At 47.2% G+C, this 20,055-nt stretch overlaps 2 protein-coding genes and 1 non-coding gene across 7 annotated transcripts in view; 1 reads left to right on the forward strand and 2 right to left on the reverse strand.

Annotated features, from left to right (window-relative positions):
• The window catches only part of LOC147011629 (SAM and SH3 domain-containing protein 1-like), a 150,137-nt gene extending 143,581 nt beyond the window's left edge, over window positions 1–6,556 (reverse strand). The window contains exon 1 of one of the 4 annotated variants that reach the window (XM_085858574.1): window positions 6,150–6,556. Coding sequence is in view for 3 of the 4 variants with exons in the window: in XM_085858573.1 (XP_085714699.1) it covers window positions 2,590–2,994 (405 nt within the window). In the remaining variant the exon portion in view is untranslated. Of the gene's footprint in view, window positions 1–2,589; window positions 3,120–6,149 lie in introns of those variants that run through there. The other 3 variants (XM_085858573.1, XM_085858572.1, XM_085858577.1) reach the window with 3 other exon arrangements.
• Window positions 6,557–6,664: 108 nt separating this feature from the next.
• Window positions 6,665–6,736, forward strand: TRNAP-UGG (transfer RNA proline (anticodon UGG)). The gene has a single exon. It is a non-coding gene; the product is annotated as a tRNA-Pro (tRNA).
• Window positions 6,737–15,354: 8,618 nt separating this feature from the next.
• Window positions 15,355–20,055, reverse strand: part of LOC147011631 (uncharacterized) — a 60,503-nt gene continuing 55,802 nt past the window's right edge. For both annotated transcript variants that reach the window (XM_085856075.1, XM_085856074.1), the window contains one exon: window positions 15,355–17,469. In XM_085856075.1, the coding sequence (XP_085712201.1) occupies window positions 15,577–16,737 (1,161 nt within the window). In that variant the 5' untranslated portion in view covers window positions 16,738–17,469 and the 3' untranslated portion in view covers window positions 15,355–15,576. The remainder of the gene's footprint in view (window positions 17,470–20,055) is intronic.

Below are 20,055 nucleotides of genomic sequence, written 5' to 3' on the forward strand. Positions count from 1 at the left end.
GGACATGTTGGGTGTGTAAACGAGGACGAATTGATTCGAGTTTGGTGCAGATAGGGTGATGTTTTAAAAAAAATTTCCACGGTCCATGGTGTGCAGATAATTAAAAAAAAAATTTTTTTTTGAGTGATTCTTCACTGTTGAGAGATGGGACCAAAAATGATATATAGTATGATATTTCAAAAAAAATTGTGGATAACTTATGCCAAAACTTTGCGCTTGAGTTGGTTCGGTGACAAGAACAAGCCGATTAGATCTTAGTTCAGATCCGGATCCAGATCCGCCATATCAGTGGAATACAAAACGTAAACTGTTCAGCCTCGTGGAGGTACACGATCTACCATGAGCCATTCTAGTTTGTTGTTTCAAGCATTATCATTTGTGTTGCAAGATTATCGTTTTGTACTCGTTGCAAGGCATATCCAAATCAAAATCCAAATCCAGCAGGACCATCCTCTGTTCAGGGCATCAGTGCTGCCGAAGCAGACTCCTGGGCTATTGGGAACAATCCTGGACGGGTCACCACTCCGACACGGGATACCAGCAAGCTGGTACTAATTTCGCCAACCTCGGACGGATGACAGACTGAATCAACCCCACCTGGTCTTAATTCCAACAACCAAGCAGGATTTGAGCTCAGGACGTTCAGATCACAAGCACACCACCCTAACCATTAAACCAACACCAGGGTATCAGCTGATGGAGGATGTGAAACAAATCACACACAAAGATGTCCAATTTCATGGCGAAGGAATGATTGAGCTGCACATCCACAGACATGCAGGAACACAGGTCCATCCTTACACACACGTGTCATGGCACCGCTGCCTGATGTAAACGCATCGCTACGTCGCAAGGTGAACACAAACAGCTCAGATCGGTTCCGACCCGAGTGGGTCCGTAAGCTTTGCTCACTGCAAAGCTCAAAGCCAGCCGGGGTGACAGAGCCATCAACATAAGCTATCGCAAATTGGACAGATGGGTGAATGAGGTAGTTTTGGAAGTTTTCTGGATTGCTCCTACGTCATCATGACATTTTAACTACACAGCCCTGCTATCCAAGTGGCCGCACATCTAGCCTCAGCCAAAGAAGCCAAGGAAGTGGTTTTTATGGATCCAAGAGGGAGGAAAAAAAAAACAAAACCATTTCCAATGTTGTTTGATATGCAACCTGTGGTTACAGGTGGCATCATTTTTCCTGGAATTGCAGCTGTGCCGCTGATGCAGTGCTCCCTGTTACCAGTAAGCCGGAACTCATTTTTGCCGACATTGAGTGAACGCACCTGGTGTTAGTTCAACGGACACAGGGGGCTTAAACTCAAGACCCTACGGTCTTCAACCAACTACCTCAACCGTTCATCCAACACCAGACTTAGCGGTTCCCAATAACACAACGCAACACTATAAACCTGCGAATATAGTAATATATTACATTCCTCGGGGAAAAAAAACAAAAATTCCATTGGGAATCCACGTCTTGTCCGCGCCCATAATCCAGATGGACATCGCAGGCAAATGGGCTTTCCTCGAGCAGTTTCCATGGTGCGCGTGCACCTTTGGGCGTGACAGCGTGCACTCAAACACTATACAGGCAATTTATATGCACGCTCGTATGAATTATACACACACGTACGAACGTGTTCCACATGAGAATTTCAATCGACTCAGCACGAACGAAGCGGAATTCCCAGCGTTCTCAAGAGGAGCACCAGTCGGATGGACCTTAATGACGTACTCACGTTACCGTGACGTGAACATGTGGCCGACATGTCGGAATGAACACATGTACATTAACAAAATTAATTAATTAATTAATATCAACAAAGTATGTGAATACGTCGCCACCTCTCCGGGGCCGGATTTAGGCATGGGCAAGCTGGGCCAGTTGCTCAGGGGGCTCTACAACCAGGGGGCATCCACAACCAAGGGGGCCTCCACAACCACGGGGGCCTCCACAACCAAGGGGGCCTCCAGATATTTCATGAAAAAAAAATTGTAAGGAAAAATGAATTTGTGAGTACCTGAATGGTAGTTGGTAGTTAGTGGAACAGATATAAGATATTCATCGATAACAGATATAAGATATTCATCTTACCTCATTCTCCATTTTATATCGAAGTTCAGATTCTTTGTTGTTGAAAAATATACTTTATGGATGACTGTAAATATCTCTTGTCACCTTTTTAGTATTCTAAGGTAGGGTGGGCCTCCACTACTGAAGGCTGCCCAGGGGCCACCACATGTCTAAATCCGGCCCTGCTTGACCTCTCTCTCTTGCTCCTCCGACATGCACAGTCGGTCTCTGTACGTGGTGCGCGCGGGGTCTTCAGCGGGTTCCTTGATCGAATGCGTTTCATTTATAGTGTTGTGTTGGAAACTTTTTCAGCATTTCGTGTACAAAGTGTATTGTCATCGCTATTGTTATTATTTATTAATATATGTGATGGAAAACACTCCATGCGCAAGAAGGAGAGAGTGCGCACAGGTGTGAATAGGTGCGCGCATTTAAGGTGTTCACCCTGTATTATTCCGCAGGTGTGCTGTGAGATGCACCTGCAGCACGATAAGGGTGATAATGCCGGGGGCACGCACCTGCAGCGCCGAGAGAGACACTCCGTCGCGCACCAGGCGCTCGCGCAGCAGCGCGCGCAGTTTGGGGCGCGAGAGGCGGCGCATCGCCAGGGTCGCCGGACTCGCGGGGGTCGCGCAGCTCGGGGCGGTTCCCAGCGCCGCGGCCGCCGCCGCCTCTTCCAGGGTAAAGTAAACGGTCCTGTCCTCGGGCCGCGCCAGCCGAGCCACGGCCGAGAGCAGTAGGAGCCGGTGGCGGGGCTCGCACACCCCGATGGCGTCCAGATCTGGCGCGCCGATCTGCCGACAGATCTCCAGGTCGTCGTATCCATTGTCCAGAAAAGCTTGTGCGTAGCCACCCAAACTGAGTGCCCGGAGCCACTCGGCCACGACACCCTGAGGCGGCCCGAGCCTGCTGGGAGCCTGCATACCCCCGGGGCGAGGGGACTCTTGCGCTGATGAACCTCCGGAGCGCAAAGAGCCATGCGCGTCTCCCCCGGCCTTCTCGTCGTCCTCCTCTCCCCCCAACCCCTCCAATCCGTCCCTCTCTTCCTTCCCCTTACACTCCACCCCCCACTCTGCCCTCGCACCCCTCCACCTGTTTTTGATATCGCACCCAATGATTCTCGTCGTATCCCTCGTGCGTCCTGACACCGCGGGTAAGGTGTGTGTGTGTGTGTGTGTGTGTGTGTGTGTGTGTGTGTGTGTGTGTGTGTGTGTGTGTGTGTGTGTGTCCTGACACCGCGGGTAAGGTGTGTGTGTGTGTGTGTGTGTCCTGACACCGCGGGTAAGGTGTGTGTGTGTGTGTGTGTGTGTGTCCTGACACCGCGGGTAAGGTGTCTGTGTGTGTGTGTGTGTGTGTGTGTGTGTGTGTGTGTGTCCTGACACCGCCGGTAAGGTGTGTGTGTGTGTGTCCTGACACCGCGGGAAAGGTGTGTGTGTGTGTGTGTGTGTGTGTGTGTGTGTGTGTGTGTGTGTGTGTGTGTGTCCTGGATGTGCGAAACACCTCCCAGGACACTGCGGAGACCACCCTCCTTCACTCCGCGGGAGATGCACTCAACACCAAGGTGATAAAAATCCGTGCACGTCCGTGACATGCACATGCCAAGGTGAACGCACGGAACCCATGAAACTGACCCAACATCGAGTCAGATTGCCGTGGCCACAGCTCTCGCCGGCTCTTTGGGGGGCACGGCATTAGGGGCACACACAGTACACCTGGAATTACACTTTGACTCTGTGCGGGGCTTCGCCCTCCGAGGGACGATCCGGTTATGTTGAACGTGAACCGGTTAAGCCATTCGATCCGAATCGCCGAGCCTCGAGATGGTGACCTTTGATGGACTGCACACACTGTGGACCCACACCTTGACTCGAGATGGTGACCTTTGATGGACTGCACACCCCGTGGACCCACACCTTGCCTCGAGATGGTGACCTTTGATGCACTGCGCACACCGTGGACAGACACCTTGCCTCGAGATGGTGACCTTTCATGGACTGCACACACCGTGGACCCACACCTTGCTTCGAGATGGTGACCTTTGATGGATTGCACACACGGTGGACCCACACCTTGCCTCGAGATGGTGACCTTTGATGGACTGCACACACCGTGGACCCACACCTTGCCTCGAGATGGTGACCTTTGATGGACTGCACACACCGTGGACCCACACCTTGCCTCGAGATGGTGACCTTTGATGGACTGCACACACCGTGGACCGACACCTTGCCTCGAGGTGTTCGTCGTCCTTTTGAATCCTAAACACCACCACCTGATCCGATTCCAGGTGAGGTGAGGTGACACCTTTTATGGACGTTCATATATATATATATATATATATATATATATATATATATATATATATATATATATATATATATATATATATATATATATATATATATATATTTACATATCCTGTTGTGTTGTTAAAAAAAACACAGAAGAGATTTTTTTTGACGAGGAGCCACGAACTTAATCAGACGTTGAGACCATTTTGTTCACGACATTCTCTCCTGGACTCACAGCGTGAGAAAAGGAAAAGTTTAATTTGATTAATTAACAAACAGAGAAATCCATGAGTCGTGTACAGAAATACAATTGTATTGGAAACCAAGAGAAAAGAGAGTAATTCATGTTTATACACAAACAGGGTTAAAAAACAACAAAACAACAAACTTAAACAGCAATGAGGACAAGTAATTAAATAATTCGGAGAAGATTTTAACTCGTAACTTGTTCCACATGAACCTGTTCCCTCCACCACCGAAGGTGAGTAAACGAGGTGATGTTTTCACCCCCTTTCTATCTGTCTGTCTGTCTGTCTGTGTGTACAGGATATCTCAAAGAGTTGTTGAGGGATCCGGATGAAACTTGGTGGAGACGTTGAGTGTGGGACAAGGAAGAATAGTCTCGATTTTGGTGAAGATCCGGATCCAGATCTGAATACGAGAATTATTTAATTCTTAAACTCATTCTTCACCATTGAGAGATTGGGCCCCGATATGTTGTCACGGATCAGGCATGACCTGGTGGAGGTATGCGCTCTACCGACTGCCCTTCTAGTTGTACGTGCAGTAAACTCAGCAACAAAAGTTTAAAAGACAATCTCTTTATTACGTACGCAAGGCGGTTGGAAAGGGGGTGGGGGGGGGCTAAGTGGAGAATTTCAGTGAGAGGGTGGTATGAGAGATAAAGGAGGGTCGGGGGATGTGCGACGGATGGGGAAGGGAGGGACAGAAGTTCGGGGGAAGATAGGATTCATGGAAGCGAGGACGAGGATGAATGGGGCATAAAGGGAGGAGGAGGAGAAGGTCAAAATTTTCCGCCACTTGCGTACGTAATAAATAGACGTCTCCTTTCAAATTTGGTTTTCTTCATCTCAGGATGCTTCACCATGAACCAAAGGTCGTTGATGTAATCTCTGTTGCGCCACATGACGTCAGCGGTGCTGTCATCCTCCCCAAAACACAATTTAAAAACGAACATTTCAACTTCGTCTGGGTTCGATTCCCGACCAGAAGCTGGGTACCTGACTGGTGTCGCAGGTGTTGCATCAATCAATGTGGACTCCGTCGTCGTCGGTCGTTACGCCGACTCTCGTCTGCGGACACTCGCTGCTGGAAGCGAAATACGCAGCGGTGCCTCTCGACAAAGGAAAAGAGCAGGCCATTGTGTGCGGGAGCCCTGGACAAATTCCTGCCTCAACTTTCAGGAGACATTACGTAGCAGTGCAGCTGCTTCCCTCACCACCCCCAAAAAATGATGCAACCAGCAGCCACGTACGACTTCAGAATGAATGAATGAATATATTTTTGTTTGAATACACATTTTAAATCCAGCCACCGATGACGTTTTCACATCCTCATCAAGGCAATCTTTGCAGCAGCACTTGAAAGTTCAGACTAATATGTGTTATTTATATTATTATAATGACAAATGATCAGACACTCAACGGTGCAGACGTAAAATAAAGTGTCAAACTTCATCTGCATACTCCACGATGCTGCACCTGCAGTACCAGAACGCAATTAGTCCCACTCCCTTTTTCGAGTGAATAACGTGCGGACGTGCTCACCTTGTTGCTCGGTGAGTGCTCCTGGGTTCGATTCGCTTCGGAACCGGATTCGAGACTTCAACCCCCCACCTGCTGCAGCAAAATCATGCTCGTGGGCTACTTCATTAAGCCGGCTGTCCTGTCTGCAGGTTACGATGGCTTCTGGCCTGGATGGTTTAAATTATCTCACTTTACCGCACGATTAAAGCCATACGTCTCCGAGCCTACAACTCCTTGTGATTCCACCACCTGCGATGTTCGGACACCGACCACGACCAGACTGATCCTCCATTGAGAACCTCGTGATGCTCCTGCAGCACAAAGAGGCCAGGAAGGGTCCGAATCAGCGAGGCATAAAATGTACAGGTAATCCAAACAAGGCAAGTCTTGGCGTGTCTGCCATGAGCACAGATCGTAATCGTCATTACAGTCTGCCGCAAGGCTGTGACGCACTTCATGGTGATGACGTCATGCTGCGTACGGTGATTCACTCCGATTATCATATGTTCCGCAATAATAAAGTTACTTGTATAAGCGGCTCGTTGGTCTAGGGGTATGATTCTCGCTTTGGGTGCGAGAGGTCCCGGGTTCAAATCCCGGACGAGCCCGAATTTTTGGGTAGGGGGCGGGGGGGTTGGATTTGGGTTTGGTGGTTTCATTGGTCTTGTCTTGGGTCCATTCTCACTTGGATCAAACGAAACTTCAACCAACAATGGGACATTGTTTTTCGGGAAGACTCCTGTTGTTGGCACGTTGTCGTCAACCATTTAACCTGATTCATGGTGTGTTCCAACCGCTGTGGGAAGGTTGGTGGAGCTGACGTTTTGAACATTCGCCCTTCGTCAGAGCAAAGCTCGAAATGTCAGACTCGCTTCCCACGGAGGTTCACAATCTCAGTTTCATTGATAGTTGGGTAAGATGCATTGTTCAAAGAAAACTGCCATGCTGATGCAGTGCCGGTTGGTGCTTCTGCATCATGGAGTACGCCGTCCCTTCGATTGAAACGTGAATCCGCTGCCCTATTTCCACTTCGGTTGTGGAGGTTGGAGATCGCACCATCTCTCTCTCTCTCTCTCTCTCTCTCTCTCTCTCTCTCTCTCTCTCTCTCTCTCTCTCTCTCTCTCTCACCATCTCTCTCTCGCACCATCTCTCTCTCTCTCTCTCTCGCACCATCTCTCTCTCTCTCTCTCTCTCTCTCACACCATCTCTCTCTCTCTCGCACCATCTCTCTCTCTCTCTCTCTCGCACCATCTCTCTCTCTCTCTCTCTCTCTCTCTCTCTCTCTCTCTCTCTCTCTCTCTCTCTCTCTCTCTCTCTCTCTCTCTCTCTCTCTCGCACCATCTCTCTCTCTCTCTCTCTCTCTCTCTCTCTCTCTCTCTCTCTCTCTCTCTCTCTCTCTCTCGCACCATCTCTCTATCTCTCTCTCTCTCTCTCTCTCTCTCTCTCTCTCTCTCTCTCTCTCTCTCTCTCTCTCTCTCTCTCTCTCTCTCTCTCTCTCTCTCTCTCTCTCTCTCTCTCTCTCTCTCTCTCTCTCTCTCTCTCTCTCTCTCTCTCTCTCTCTCTCTCTCTCTCTCTCTCTCTCTCTCTCTCTCTCGCACCATCTCTCTCTCTCTCGCACCATCTCTCTCTCTCTCGCACCATCTCTCTCTCTCTCGCACCATCTCTCTCTCTCTCTCTCTCTCTCTCTCTCTCTCTCTCTCTCTCTCTCTCTCTCTCTTTTTTTTTTTCCGGCCGAATTCCTTCCCTGTCGCTGTTGCATGGATGTCGATGTTAACTTTGAGTTAAGTTTTATGGTAAGAATGGGATTTGTTTAAACTGGTTGGGAAGTGTGGATAAACATAGGAAAAATGAGTCAAATGCCCTTCTGTCTTTAGTTTCCTTGTTTGTACCTTGTAAGTTGGACAGCAGGTGGATGGTCAGATCATATTGGCTGTGGAGGGAAAACAAAACAATTGATAGTCAATAAATAAGGAAATTCGAACATACCTGTGAGGATCAAATATCCCGACAGGATGGTGTGGAGGACACACACTTCCCTTTTGAGCTGCTCAGTCTGGGTTCGATTCCCGACGACTACGAACTGTTGGATTGTTGTTTTGCAGGCATGAGGGCGTTGCATCAATGAGTACCCTGTCCCTTGGATGGACGTTTAACTGGGTGTCCCAACTGCCAGCATCAATTGGTCCCACGATCTCTTGTGTGGAGCCGGTGAGTTATCACCAGTTCCCTGAACAAATTCCAGTCGCATTTCAGGCCTGGACAGTCGGTTGGTGAAAGGTTTGAGCCATAAACCTCCCACAGCCAAATCCCACAAGCTGGGAATAGTTGGGTCCGTTAAAGTAGTCGTAGTCATGGTATAATTTTTCCAAAGGTGTTAACTACCCAGGAGGCAGGAAGCACAATGATATTCGAGGTCGATACTGCTCAAGGTGTGTTTGTAAGCCTTTGAGAAGGTGAAGCATCACTGACATGAAACAGTCTGGCTGGCTATATTTTTAGAGCACTTGAGCAAGGATATGATCCACAAGGATGAATTGTCATCTATTTTATCTTCAATGTAAGGCCAAAAGGACAATGAAATGGATTCAAGCTTAGGTCTCTCCAGTGAACGATTATAATATATCTTCGAGGTCGTGCTTGAAAATCCATCATGGGACAATTTTTCATCCATTTGTGTGTATTTCCCACGAATCCATCATGGATTGTCCATCCCAGATTAGAGACAAGCTTGAGCTGATGTGCCCTCGTGGTGAGATGCCAAGCCAGGTGGTGAGCCCACTGAGCTATACAACGGTCATCATTTGTACCATCATAGCAGGATCACCACATGCCAGAGCTGATCACAGATATCTGATGGCTCTCATCATCATCATCATCATCATCATCATCATCATCATCATCATCATCATCATCAAAGCATGTCTATAGATTGAGTAAACTGAAGGGTAAAACAAAGACTGCACATCATAGGCAACGGAACGTGCGGTGAATGACTGTGTGGGTCTAGCTCTCACATCGTAGTCTTGACTAGTTCAACATGTTCAAGCCCGAGGGTCTTTCAAAAAATTTGGGAGATCTTGCCCTCTTCACTTCCATAAACCACACACTTGATGTAGCAGGACATTCGTCTTACGTTCATTCCCGTGGCTTTATGGTTCGCAGGGATAAAGGCTGGGAAATTGCTACAAAATACCTGGGTATATCTCGAAAGGGTGAACCAGGTCGCAGCAAGCTTGCTGCAACACCTTCAAAGCAACATACTCGAAGATCATGCGACAGACCATTTGTCTGCCTCTTGTTCTTCGGGATCTTGATCCAGGTTCACAGATGTACCCACAGATCCAAATCCTGTCACAGGTACCAGGTGTAATTATTATTATTATTATTATTATTATTATTATTATTATTTCGCATGCAGCCACATCGTGGCTGCATCATTACTCGGGGCACAGCTGTACCGCTGATGCAGTGCCCCCTGTTTCCAGTAAGCTCGTACTCATTTTGCCGACCTCGAAAGGATGACAGAATCAACCCACCTGGTGTTACTTAACAGCACAAACAGGGGCTCAAACTCAAGACCCTAAGATATTAAGTAAGCCACCTTAACTGTTCAGCCAACACCAGGCTTAACAGGTGTAATCGACTGCCTAGACCCATAACAGATGGTTTATATGCTCAACAAGGATCTAGGATTCTCGGTGGTGTTTCTGCCTCCATTTTACAGTCTATTTACAACCCTCTTCCCTCCTCCCACCCCCTTCCCGAGTCTGTCTGCCCCGAGAGACACACTGTGGGGTCAAATAATAAATGTGGGAAGAGCCGGTGGAAATGGACAACTCGCCTGCCTTGCACTGTACAATGAGATCCACATCCCAGGCTCGAATATAATGGATTCATTGCTATTTGTCTTTCTGCAGATATGTAAACAATCTTTATGTTTTGACATGATGCACATCTTGAGCCTGTCTTTATATCCATCTTAACAACATGATACAAACTGCACTTTCAGGCAATCGAACATTCTTGCTATTATTATTGTTGTAATTATTATTATTATTATTATTATTATTACTGTTCTTGTTGAAGATTTCCCAAGGATAGGAATTTATCAGGAAGCCACCAATTCATTAATTATTTATTTCCCCATTACAAGCTAAATAAACATTTACCAGGCAACAGTTGCAATCATTCATTGTTTTTTAAAATTAATTTCCTTTCTGAAGCCTGTCATGGGAATCCTTAATAACCCAGTGAGGAACTATATAATAATAAGTAATAATAATGACAATAATAATATTTTATAACTCTTTTTACAAGCAGTTACGTCATTGAAAGGATTTTGTAAGCACACGATATCCTCATCGTATATGGGATTACAATTCTGTATGTTTCTGGCAGACGCAGGGATAATTCATTTATGACACACTGGGATATCAGAAGTACAGGCTTCCAATATCAAGCGAGGGAGAAAGAGGGAGGTGAGGGGTGGTGGAGAGGGGGGAGGGCTGGATGGAGGGAGGGTACACTGGACAAAAGAAGCTATATCATGTGCTACCGCAACCACCAAATAAAATCTAAAAATGAAGAGATAAATCAAAATGCACTCCCATATGGAAGTATCTTGGTAAATGAATGAGACACAAAATGCAGGGGATTTTCTTCTGCACACATCGGGACCTTATTCCTGCACTGCGGTTCCTATAGCCAAGGCCGAGGCCTGTGCAGTGCACGAAGCATGTCTTGTGTGCCTCATAGCCGAGGCCGAGGCCTGTGCAGTGCACGAAGCATGTCTTGTGTGCCTCGTAGCTGAGGCCGAGGCCTGTGCAGTGCACGAAGAATGTCTTGTGTGCCTTCTCGCCAAGGCTGAGGCCTGTGCAGTGCACGAAGCATGTATTGTGTGCCTTCTAGCCGAGGCCTGTGCAGTGCACGGAGCATGTCTTGTGTGCCTCCTAGCCGAGGCCGAGGCTTGTGCAGTGCACGAAGCCCGTCTTGTGTGCCTTCTAGCCGAGGCTGAGGCCTGTGCAGTGCACGAAGCATGTCTTGTGTGCCTTCCAGCCGAGGCTGAGGCCTGTGCAGTGCACAAAGCATGTCTTGTGTGCCTTCTCACCGAGGCCGAGGCCTGTGCAGTGCACGAAGCATGTCTTGTGTGCCTTCTAGCCGAGGCTTGTGCAGTGCACGAAGCCCGTCTTGTGTGCCTTCTAGCCGAGGCTGAGGCCTGTGCAGTGCACGAAGCCCGTCTTGTGTGCCTACTAGCCGAGGATGAGGCCTGTGCAGTGCACGAAGCATGTCTTGCATGCCTTCTAGCCAAGGCCGAGGCCTGAAAACGAGGCCTGTTATGTGTCTCCTTGGAAAGCCAACACCTGTGCAAGAGGCCTGTCTTGTGTGCCTGATCATCCGAACCAAGGCCGAGGCCTCTGTGCTTGGCCTGTTGTTTACGTCCTCGCCACGGCTGAGGCCTATGCACGAGGCCTACCTTTTGTGCTTCTTAACCAAGGCAGAGGCCTTTGCATTCGAAGTTCGCCCTTTGCCATTTTGATTTGGGCCTGCTCCGAACCTGGTTGTTTGATGGACAGGCAATTCGTTCGTCTGTGTTGTGGAATTTTATTTTCTGTCCCACCGCCCATTAACTCGAACGCATGCTCTTCTTGTGGGTTCGAGTCATCGATTCGTGATCTTTGACTCTCTGCATCTCCAGACCCATTTGGGACAGATTTACTGCATCTTGGGAAGTCGTGGATGATACGGATTTTATGGAATCTGTTTCGACTATTACGACGCGGTCATTGAAATTCAGAAGGTGAACCACATCGGGTAAATGTGTTTGCTGTTTGTCTCCTGCCATTTAAAAAGAGGGCTGGGAGGGGGAACAATGTGGGTTACGATACAGCTCGTCCACGAGCCTCGATCGCTGTAAACAAAAACAAAAATATAAGAGGGTGGTCGCTCAAAAGGCACATCGTGTTCAAGCTACACTTGCACAAGGCCACAGTCACCACTAACCAGGTAACCTTTCTCAACCGACAATGTCATTTATGATTGAAAAGTTTGGCCTGAGCCAAGTTGGAAATCTCTTCGTTGGTTGTGCCTGTGGCACATCGCCTGACGACCACAGATTTGGACAGCTTAAAGGTGAACAGGGTTTCTTAACTTGCCTTATTGCTTGTTTAATACAATGTGTTGCATTGCCTTTGGTGGGAAGGTGGGGAGAGGGGAGGGGGGGGGGGGTTGGCCTGCATCGAGATGAAGTTTAAGTGTTATAGCTCTAAAATGGCGGGAATGGAGGAGAGGATGCAGGCGGGTTGCTATTCTCAACAACACCGGCCCTAACTGGACTTTCTCTGAATATAAAGTCACAACCTCGTTATGAATCTTCACAGATGTTTTGAGTGTCCATGAAGCTCTTTATGACCACATGAAACATTCCCGAGATGATGATCATCTTCCTTCTGGCCAGGAGATGAAGCTTCGATTTGAACATTGGCCCTCTGGTCATGGAGCCATTGTTTCGATCAGTCTTGGAGGCGTTAGATTTTTTTTTCAATGTATCTCATGCCGTATGATCACAGTAATGTTAAACTCCACTAACAAATGATTATAGCAACACTATACACATCTTTGTTTGGGTTGGCCTGTTTCGTGTTCCCATCTCAACCGATGGCTCATGATACTAAGATTCCAGGTTTAAATCCCAGACACCACAATTTGACTTGAACGGAATCTTGAACGTGAGCTGTTTTTCAGATTTGATGATGTTCGTGTAAACGTGAGGCTTCTCCAAACAGAACTCCATGAAGAATTGTCAGGGCTTTCTGAGACCTTTTGAATTCTCACTTTGCGTTTGGAATGATTTACCAATGGATCTTTGAGTTGACCTGTTTCGTGTTTCCACATGAGACAAAGAAAATGTCACACATAGAACCAGATGCACCTAAAAATGACTCACTACACACCTTAAAATGACTCGCTACACAACACATAATGACTCATGACACACCTTATAATGACTCACTACACACCGTAAAATGACTCACTCCACACCTTATAATGACTCACTCCACACCTTATAATGACTCACTCCACACCTTAAAATGACTCACTCCACACCTTAAAATGACTCGCTCCACACCTTAAAATGACTCACTACACACCTTAAAATGACTCGCTACACAACACATAATGACTCATGACACACCTTATAATGACTCACTACACACCTTAAAATGACTCACTCCACACCTTATGACTCACTCCACACCTTAAAATGACTCACTCCACACCTTATGACTCGCTCCACACCTTAAAATGACTCACTACACACCTTAATATGACTCGCTACACACCACGTAATGACTCACTACACACCTTAAAATGACTCGCTACACACCACGTAATGACTCATGACACACCTTATAATGAATGCCTCACGACCCACCTTATAATGACTCACTACACACCATATAATGACTCACTCCACACCTTAAAATGACTCAGTACACACCTTATAACGACTCACTACACACCTTATAATGACTCACTACACACCTTAAAATGACTCACTACACACCTTATAATGACTCACTACACACCTTATAATGACTCGCTACACACCACATAATGACTCATGACACACCTTATAATGAATGCCTCATGAGCCACCTTATAATGACTCACTACACACCATATAATGACTCACTCCACACCTTAAAATGACTCAGTGCACACCTTATAATGACTCACTACACACCATATAATGACACTCCACACCTTAAAATGACTCAGTACACACCTTATAATGACTCACTACACACCATATAATGACTCACTCCACACCTTAAAATGACTCAGTACACACCTTAAAATGACTCACTCCACACCTCATAATGACTCACCACACAGCTCATGACAGTACACACCTTATAATGACTCACTACACACCTTATAATGACTCACTCCACACCTTATAATGACTCACTCCACACCTTAAAATGACTCAGTACACACCTTATGACTTACTACACACCTTATGACTCACTACACACCTTATAATGACTCATTCCACATCTTAAAATGACTCACTCCACACCTTATAATGACTCACTACACACCTCATAATGACTCACCACACACCTCATAATGACTCACGACACACCTTACAAGGACTTACTGGACAATTTTGGATTGGTCGGCAAAACCTCTTCCAAACATTTAAATGAAAAGGTTTTCTCATATTTCATAAAGATACCAAGTACACGACGACCTCCACACTCCAATTATTCCCATCTTGTGGGGTCAGCTGGGCAAATAATTTTCTCTCCAAGTCTTTCATGAACCAGCTGGCCAGGACTAACGTTCAACTGGAACTTATTTTGGCAGGAATTTAATAATTTGTTTGGGGCACCAGCAATAACTCACCCACTCTTCATCGAGACACCCTCATTGGGTAATCTATATTATCCACCACCTCATACCATCTCTGCCTGAAACACAAATCCAACCACTAATAGTTGGGTCAGGAATCGAACCCAGACAAGACAGCTCAAACAGAAGTGCACTACCTCCACACCATCTTCTCAAGACAACCTCACCAAGTCAACTACCAAGAATATAATCATTATTTACTCAAACAAGGGACATTCAAAATATTCTCGGAACCAGGTACTCACAATACTTCAAAAGTTCCACCACCAAGACTGTCTGGACCCAAAATCAGCTTTTATGCGGTGGCAGAATCATCCATCACAGGTGAGATGTTTTCTCAAGCCCTTGAGTTGAACGACTCCTTGGTTTTAACCTGGGCTGTCAGGATAGCCTAGAGTCCCTACACCCAGGATGTATCTCGACCCGGCTACAAACAGTCAGCCTGGTGTTTCGGAGATACATCCACGTGTGATTCGTACCTCGTATGGACGTTAAGCCGGGTGTCCCATCTACTAGCATTAGTCGGTGGGCGTTAAAGATCCCACGGTGCTTCAGCCACGAGTTGGCGAATTATCCTGAACCAACAACAAATTCCTGCCTGGACTGCTGGTGGCAAACTGTCTGGTTTTCTTGGACATCCCTTTTCAGCGGGTTACACCACTTGCTATCTCGGATTGTGGGTATATTGACTGAGCGGTGTGTTCCTACACTCCAAACACACACACACACACACACACACACACACACACACACACACACACACACACACACACACACACACACACACACACACACACCTGGACCCAGGTCGTCACATGTGATGAGGTGAATAGCCTCAAGTGGCCTCGAAGGGCAATCAAGATTGATGGATTGGTTTTATCCTCAGCTCTTAATGTTTTCGACTCTCAGAAATTATTTGGAAAACTTTTTTTTTTAACTGATGACCCGAAATGAACTATTTAATAAAGTCCCAATTGTTTATTTCATGTCGATGCAAAAACGAGCACAATGTCACCAAGTTCGAATTTGTTCATTTATTCTGCTTTTGAAACCATTTGGGATGAATGGGACAAGACAAGCTGTGAAGCTTCTTTGCGTTTGACAATATCGTCACGTGTTCAGCGGTCGGAACCACACACAGAGCTGACGACCACGCCCACAAAGGCGGTAACCACACCCCAATCAACGGAGCCGGCTGTCGTATGACCACGTCCTCCGGGAACGTCCTCCGGAAACGTCCTCCGGTCGAAGGGGGAATGTCCTCCGGTCGAAGGAGGAATGTCCTCCGGTCGAAGGAGGAATGTCCTCCGGTCGAAGGGGGAATGTCCTCCGGTCGAAGGGGGAATGTCCTCCGGTCGAAGGGGGAATGTCCTCCGGTCGAAGGGGGAATGTCCTCCGGTCGAAGGGGGAATGTCCTCCGGTCGAAGGAGGAATGTCCTCCGGTCGAAGGAGAAATGTCCTCCGGTCGAAGGGGGAATGTCCTCCGGTCGAAGGGGGAATGTCCTCCGGTCGAAGGGGGAATGTCCTCCGGTCGAAGGGAGAATGTCCTCCGGTAGAAGTGGGAATGTCCTCCGGTAGAAGGTGGAATGTCCTCCGGTCGAAGGGGGAATGTCCTCCGGTCGAAGGGGGAATATCCTCCAGTAGAAGGGAGAATGTCTTCCGGTCGAAGGGAGAATGTCCTCCGGTCGAAGGGGAAACTTCCTCCGGTCGAAGGGGGAATGTCCTCCGGTCGAAGGGGGAATGTCCTCCGGTCGAAGGGGGAATGTCCTCCGGTCGAAGGGGGAATGTCCTCCGGTCGAAGGGGGAATGTCCTCCCGTCGAAGGGGGAATGTCCTCCCGTCGAAGGGGGAATGTCCTCCGGTAGAAGGGAGAATGTCTTCCGGTCGAAGGTAGAATGTCCTCCGGTCGAAGGGAGAATGTCTTCCGGTCGAAGGGGGAATGTCCTCCAGTCGAAGGGAGAACGTCTTCCGGTCGAAGGGGGAACCTCCTCCGGTCGAAGGGAGAATTTCCTCCGGTCGAAGGGGGAATGTCTTCCGGTCGAAGGGGGAATGTATTCTGGTCGAATGGGGAACACCTTCCAGTCGAAGGGGGAACGTCCACCAGTCAAAGGGAGATTCCAGTGGTCTAGTGACTCCACTTCTTGATCTACTTCCTCTCCCTCAACCTGTTCTGTGTCTCCGTCGTCGTCCATTTAGTCTATTGTTCCAGGCATGCCTCTCGCCCCTCACCCCTCAAGGGCCAATCACACGGCTGCCCGCGGCCTCACCTATCCAGACATGCTCTTATTTCTACTCCACTGAATCAATTAAAACATCACAATAAAATACAGAAATTCTCATTTTCAGAACTCCTTGTGCAGTACTTTATCTAACTCATCGTGGTGTAGAAATATAAAAACAAAACAAAACCCATTATCTCTCATGTCCATTCAGAATGCAGTTCACCCACTACTCGTGTTGAATTATTTAATTAAATGCCTTTACATCACTTAATGCACCACTCATCTTAAAGGAAGTTATTTGCATGTCGAGTGGAGATTAAATTAGTATAAAAAAATTAATAAACCGGTTGGCAGTCACAATGTCACGTTACATGTCAACTTGGCACATTAATTAGAAATCAAACGTAAAATCAAATACTGCATTAGAGTCATCAGAAGGAACCCGAATAAGTGAAGAGCAAAGATGGAGTCATGAGGAGGAACCTGGATAGGATTTGGGTTTCAGCTGCTACTCAACAAACCCTCAAACACATCCAGACACGGCCGAAGCTACTACCAGAGCCCTGGAGTAAGTTATGCTGTGACTTGGTGAGAAAACGTGACATCCTCGGTCGATGAGACAATGTCACGGCCCAGGGTGGGGATGCGCTCGATCTGAGATACAACTCGCCAAGACACCGAAGGTGACATGGTGAACGATTCCTGTAAAACAAATAAAGAGGTAACCAAGTAGAGGTACATACAAGGGACACCGCCCCCATGCCAATTAAATAAATAACAAATCCTCCAGCGCACGACATTGCCGGGGTGCCTTCGGCGCCCGGCAATTCTGCCTTGCAGCACATGGAGACAGAATTGGGAGGGAACGGTGTACAATAATTGAGTGATTGATCGATTAATTGCATAATGAAAATAAATAAACAATAATCGTAAAATAATTAATTTCTTCATCAATTGGCTAATCAGGTCAGGTCAGGTATGGGAGCATGCACCGGAGCAGTGCGTCGCTGCATACACTTTCCACCGGTACTCCAGAGGCCTCCGTCTGGTCATCCCCCAGGCAGATGCCTGGCCCATCCCTATCTCCTTGAGATGCCGATCAACCTGCTGCAACAACGAGGCACGTGGCTGGCCCGTTGGCCTCCTCCACTCATGAGACTTCCTCGCTGAGATAATCTGGTGAGCAGGATCAGCGTCAAGAAAATGAGCCACGTGTCCATACAGCCGCAGCTGATGCTCACGGACAATGCAGGTAACAAATCTCATTTGAATCTCTCTCAGCAAACCGCTCGTTGGACACAAAGTCTGACCAGCGATAGCCAAGGATTCTCCGAAGAGACCTGGTACCAAAGGAATTAAGTCTCCATCTCAGATCCCTGGTCAGAGTCCAAGTATCACATCCGTAAAGCAAGACTGGAAGTACCAAGGACCTGAAGACTCGGACTTTCGTCCTCCCGCACAGGTACCGACAGCGCCACACCCCATGATCCAGTGAATCCATGACTCCCCAGGCCCAACCCAGATGTTTGTTGACCTCTGGCTCACAGCCAACAGAGACACGAATATCACTGCAAAGGTAAGTGAATCTCTCCGTGACCTCAACTCCCTCACCACAAACATGTACAGACAAGATAACAGCATACATGATGTCATTGAAAGCCTGGATCTTAGTTTTGACCCAGGAAACTCATAATCCCAGCGGCTCTGACTCCTCATTCAGCACCCCGAGGGCCCCCAAAAGGATATCTAGAGTCTCTGCAAAGATGACTGCATCATATTGGCTAATAATGCCTGGTGCTGGCTTAATGATTAGGGTGGTGGGCTTGGGATCTAAGGATCCTGAGTTCCAATCCCACTCAGTTGTTGAATTAATAGTAGGTGGATTTGACTCTGCCTGTCATCCTTCCGAGGTCGGCAAAATGAGTGCCAGCATGCTGGTATCCTGTATTGGAGTGGCGACCCATCCAGCATTGTGCCCAATAGCCAAGGAGACTGCTTAGGCAGCACCAATGCTCTGCATCGAGTATGGTCCCAATGGATGGATGGATACCAAAACCACCACTATTTCATCCAAATCTGTAACTTTTTGAAAATTAAGTAATTAATCGAAAAATGAATAATTAATCAATGAATCATAAGTACCATTTTTAGCCAAATCACTTGTTCACCGTCATGTCAAAATATCAGCTTCCTCGCTCAAAAGACACCTGAGATAATGCCCAGATGAGAAAGAAAATATATAAGTAATAAATAAATCGATAATAATTAAGTAATTGATCAATTAATTGATTAATCAAAAAATAAAAATAAAACCATTTTGCCAAAGCACATCTTCACTTTTGTCCACCAATTTAAACTTCCCAGCTCAAAGGATGGCTGAGATATCACCCAGACAAGCAAGAAAGAAAGAAAACAAACGGAGTAAAAACCGAGTACTCCCTTCCTTCGACGCCCAGTGATGACGTCATGCATCACCTGGATATGGAGTTGGGAAGAAGCGGTGTACAACACTGCTGCGGTTTTGGAAGATCTCGGGGAGTTACATCCAACACAAAAAAGGAATCATGTAGTTTAGATATAACCCTTGTATTTTGTTTCATTAGATTACCTCTCCCCTCGTGTCAGTGGACAGGTGAAATGTGTCGTGTTGGTGTAGTGGGTTCAAATTCCCTTTGTAACTCACCTTTTTCTAGACCCACTCTCTTCTTAAATCTCCTCCTCTACCTCTCCCCCTAATCATTCACTTGGAACACACAAGAGTAATCAACATTTGCACCCTCAAAACGTTCAGGGCTGGGTTACTGATTCGCTTTCACGATTTCCTCGAACGCATTACTAAGCATTTGCCCGCATCTCTCCCCACATGGCGCACCACATCATCCCCCTCTCTCTCTCTCTTCTCTCCCACCCTCCCTTTTTACATGTTCGGACCAACGTAAGCCCGCAGACTTACATCGGGTGAGCGAGGGGTCACCAACAAGCCCCACCTCCTTCTTCTCTCTGGCTATCCCTCTTACTTGTCTAATTTCCTGGAGTGACTGAGGTGCCACGTCTGTAGTTTCATGATAAGTTGACTGTCTAAGTGGTTTGTTTGTTTAAGGGTAAGATTTTTTTTTGTGACATTATTTGTATTTTCGTGCCTGTTTGTTAACATGACCAATCGTTTCCAACCTGCCCGATTGTCTCTTTGTCCATTGGTTAGACACTCGTATGTAAATAGGAGATGGGAGTTTTGCCACTCTGTTTCACCATGATAGACGTCAGTCGGCATCCCACTGACGGTATCTC

The sequence above is a fragment of the Eptatretus burgeri genome, chromosome 15 (assembly GCF_056783735.1).
Source record: "Eptatretus burgeri isolate ZD-2024b chromosome 15, Ebu_testis_v1, whole genome shotgun sequence".
NCBI classification, from domain to species: Eukaryota; Metazoa; Chordata; class Myxini; order Myxiniformes; family Myxinidae; genus Eptatretus; species Eptatretus burgeri.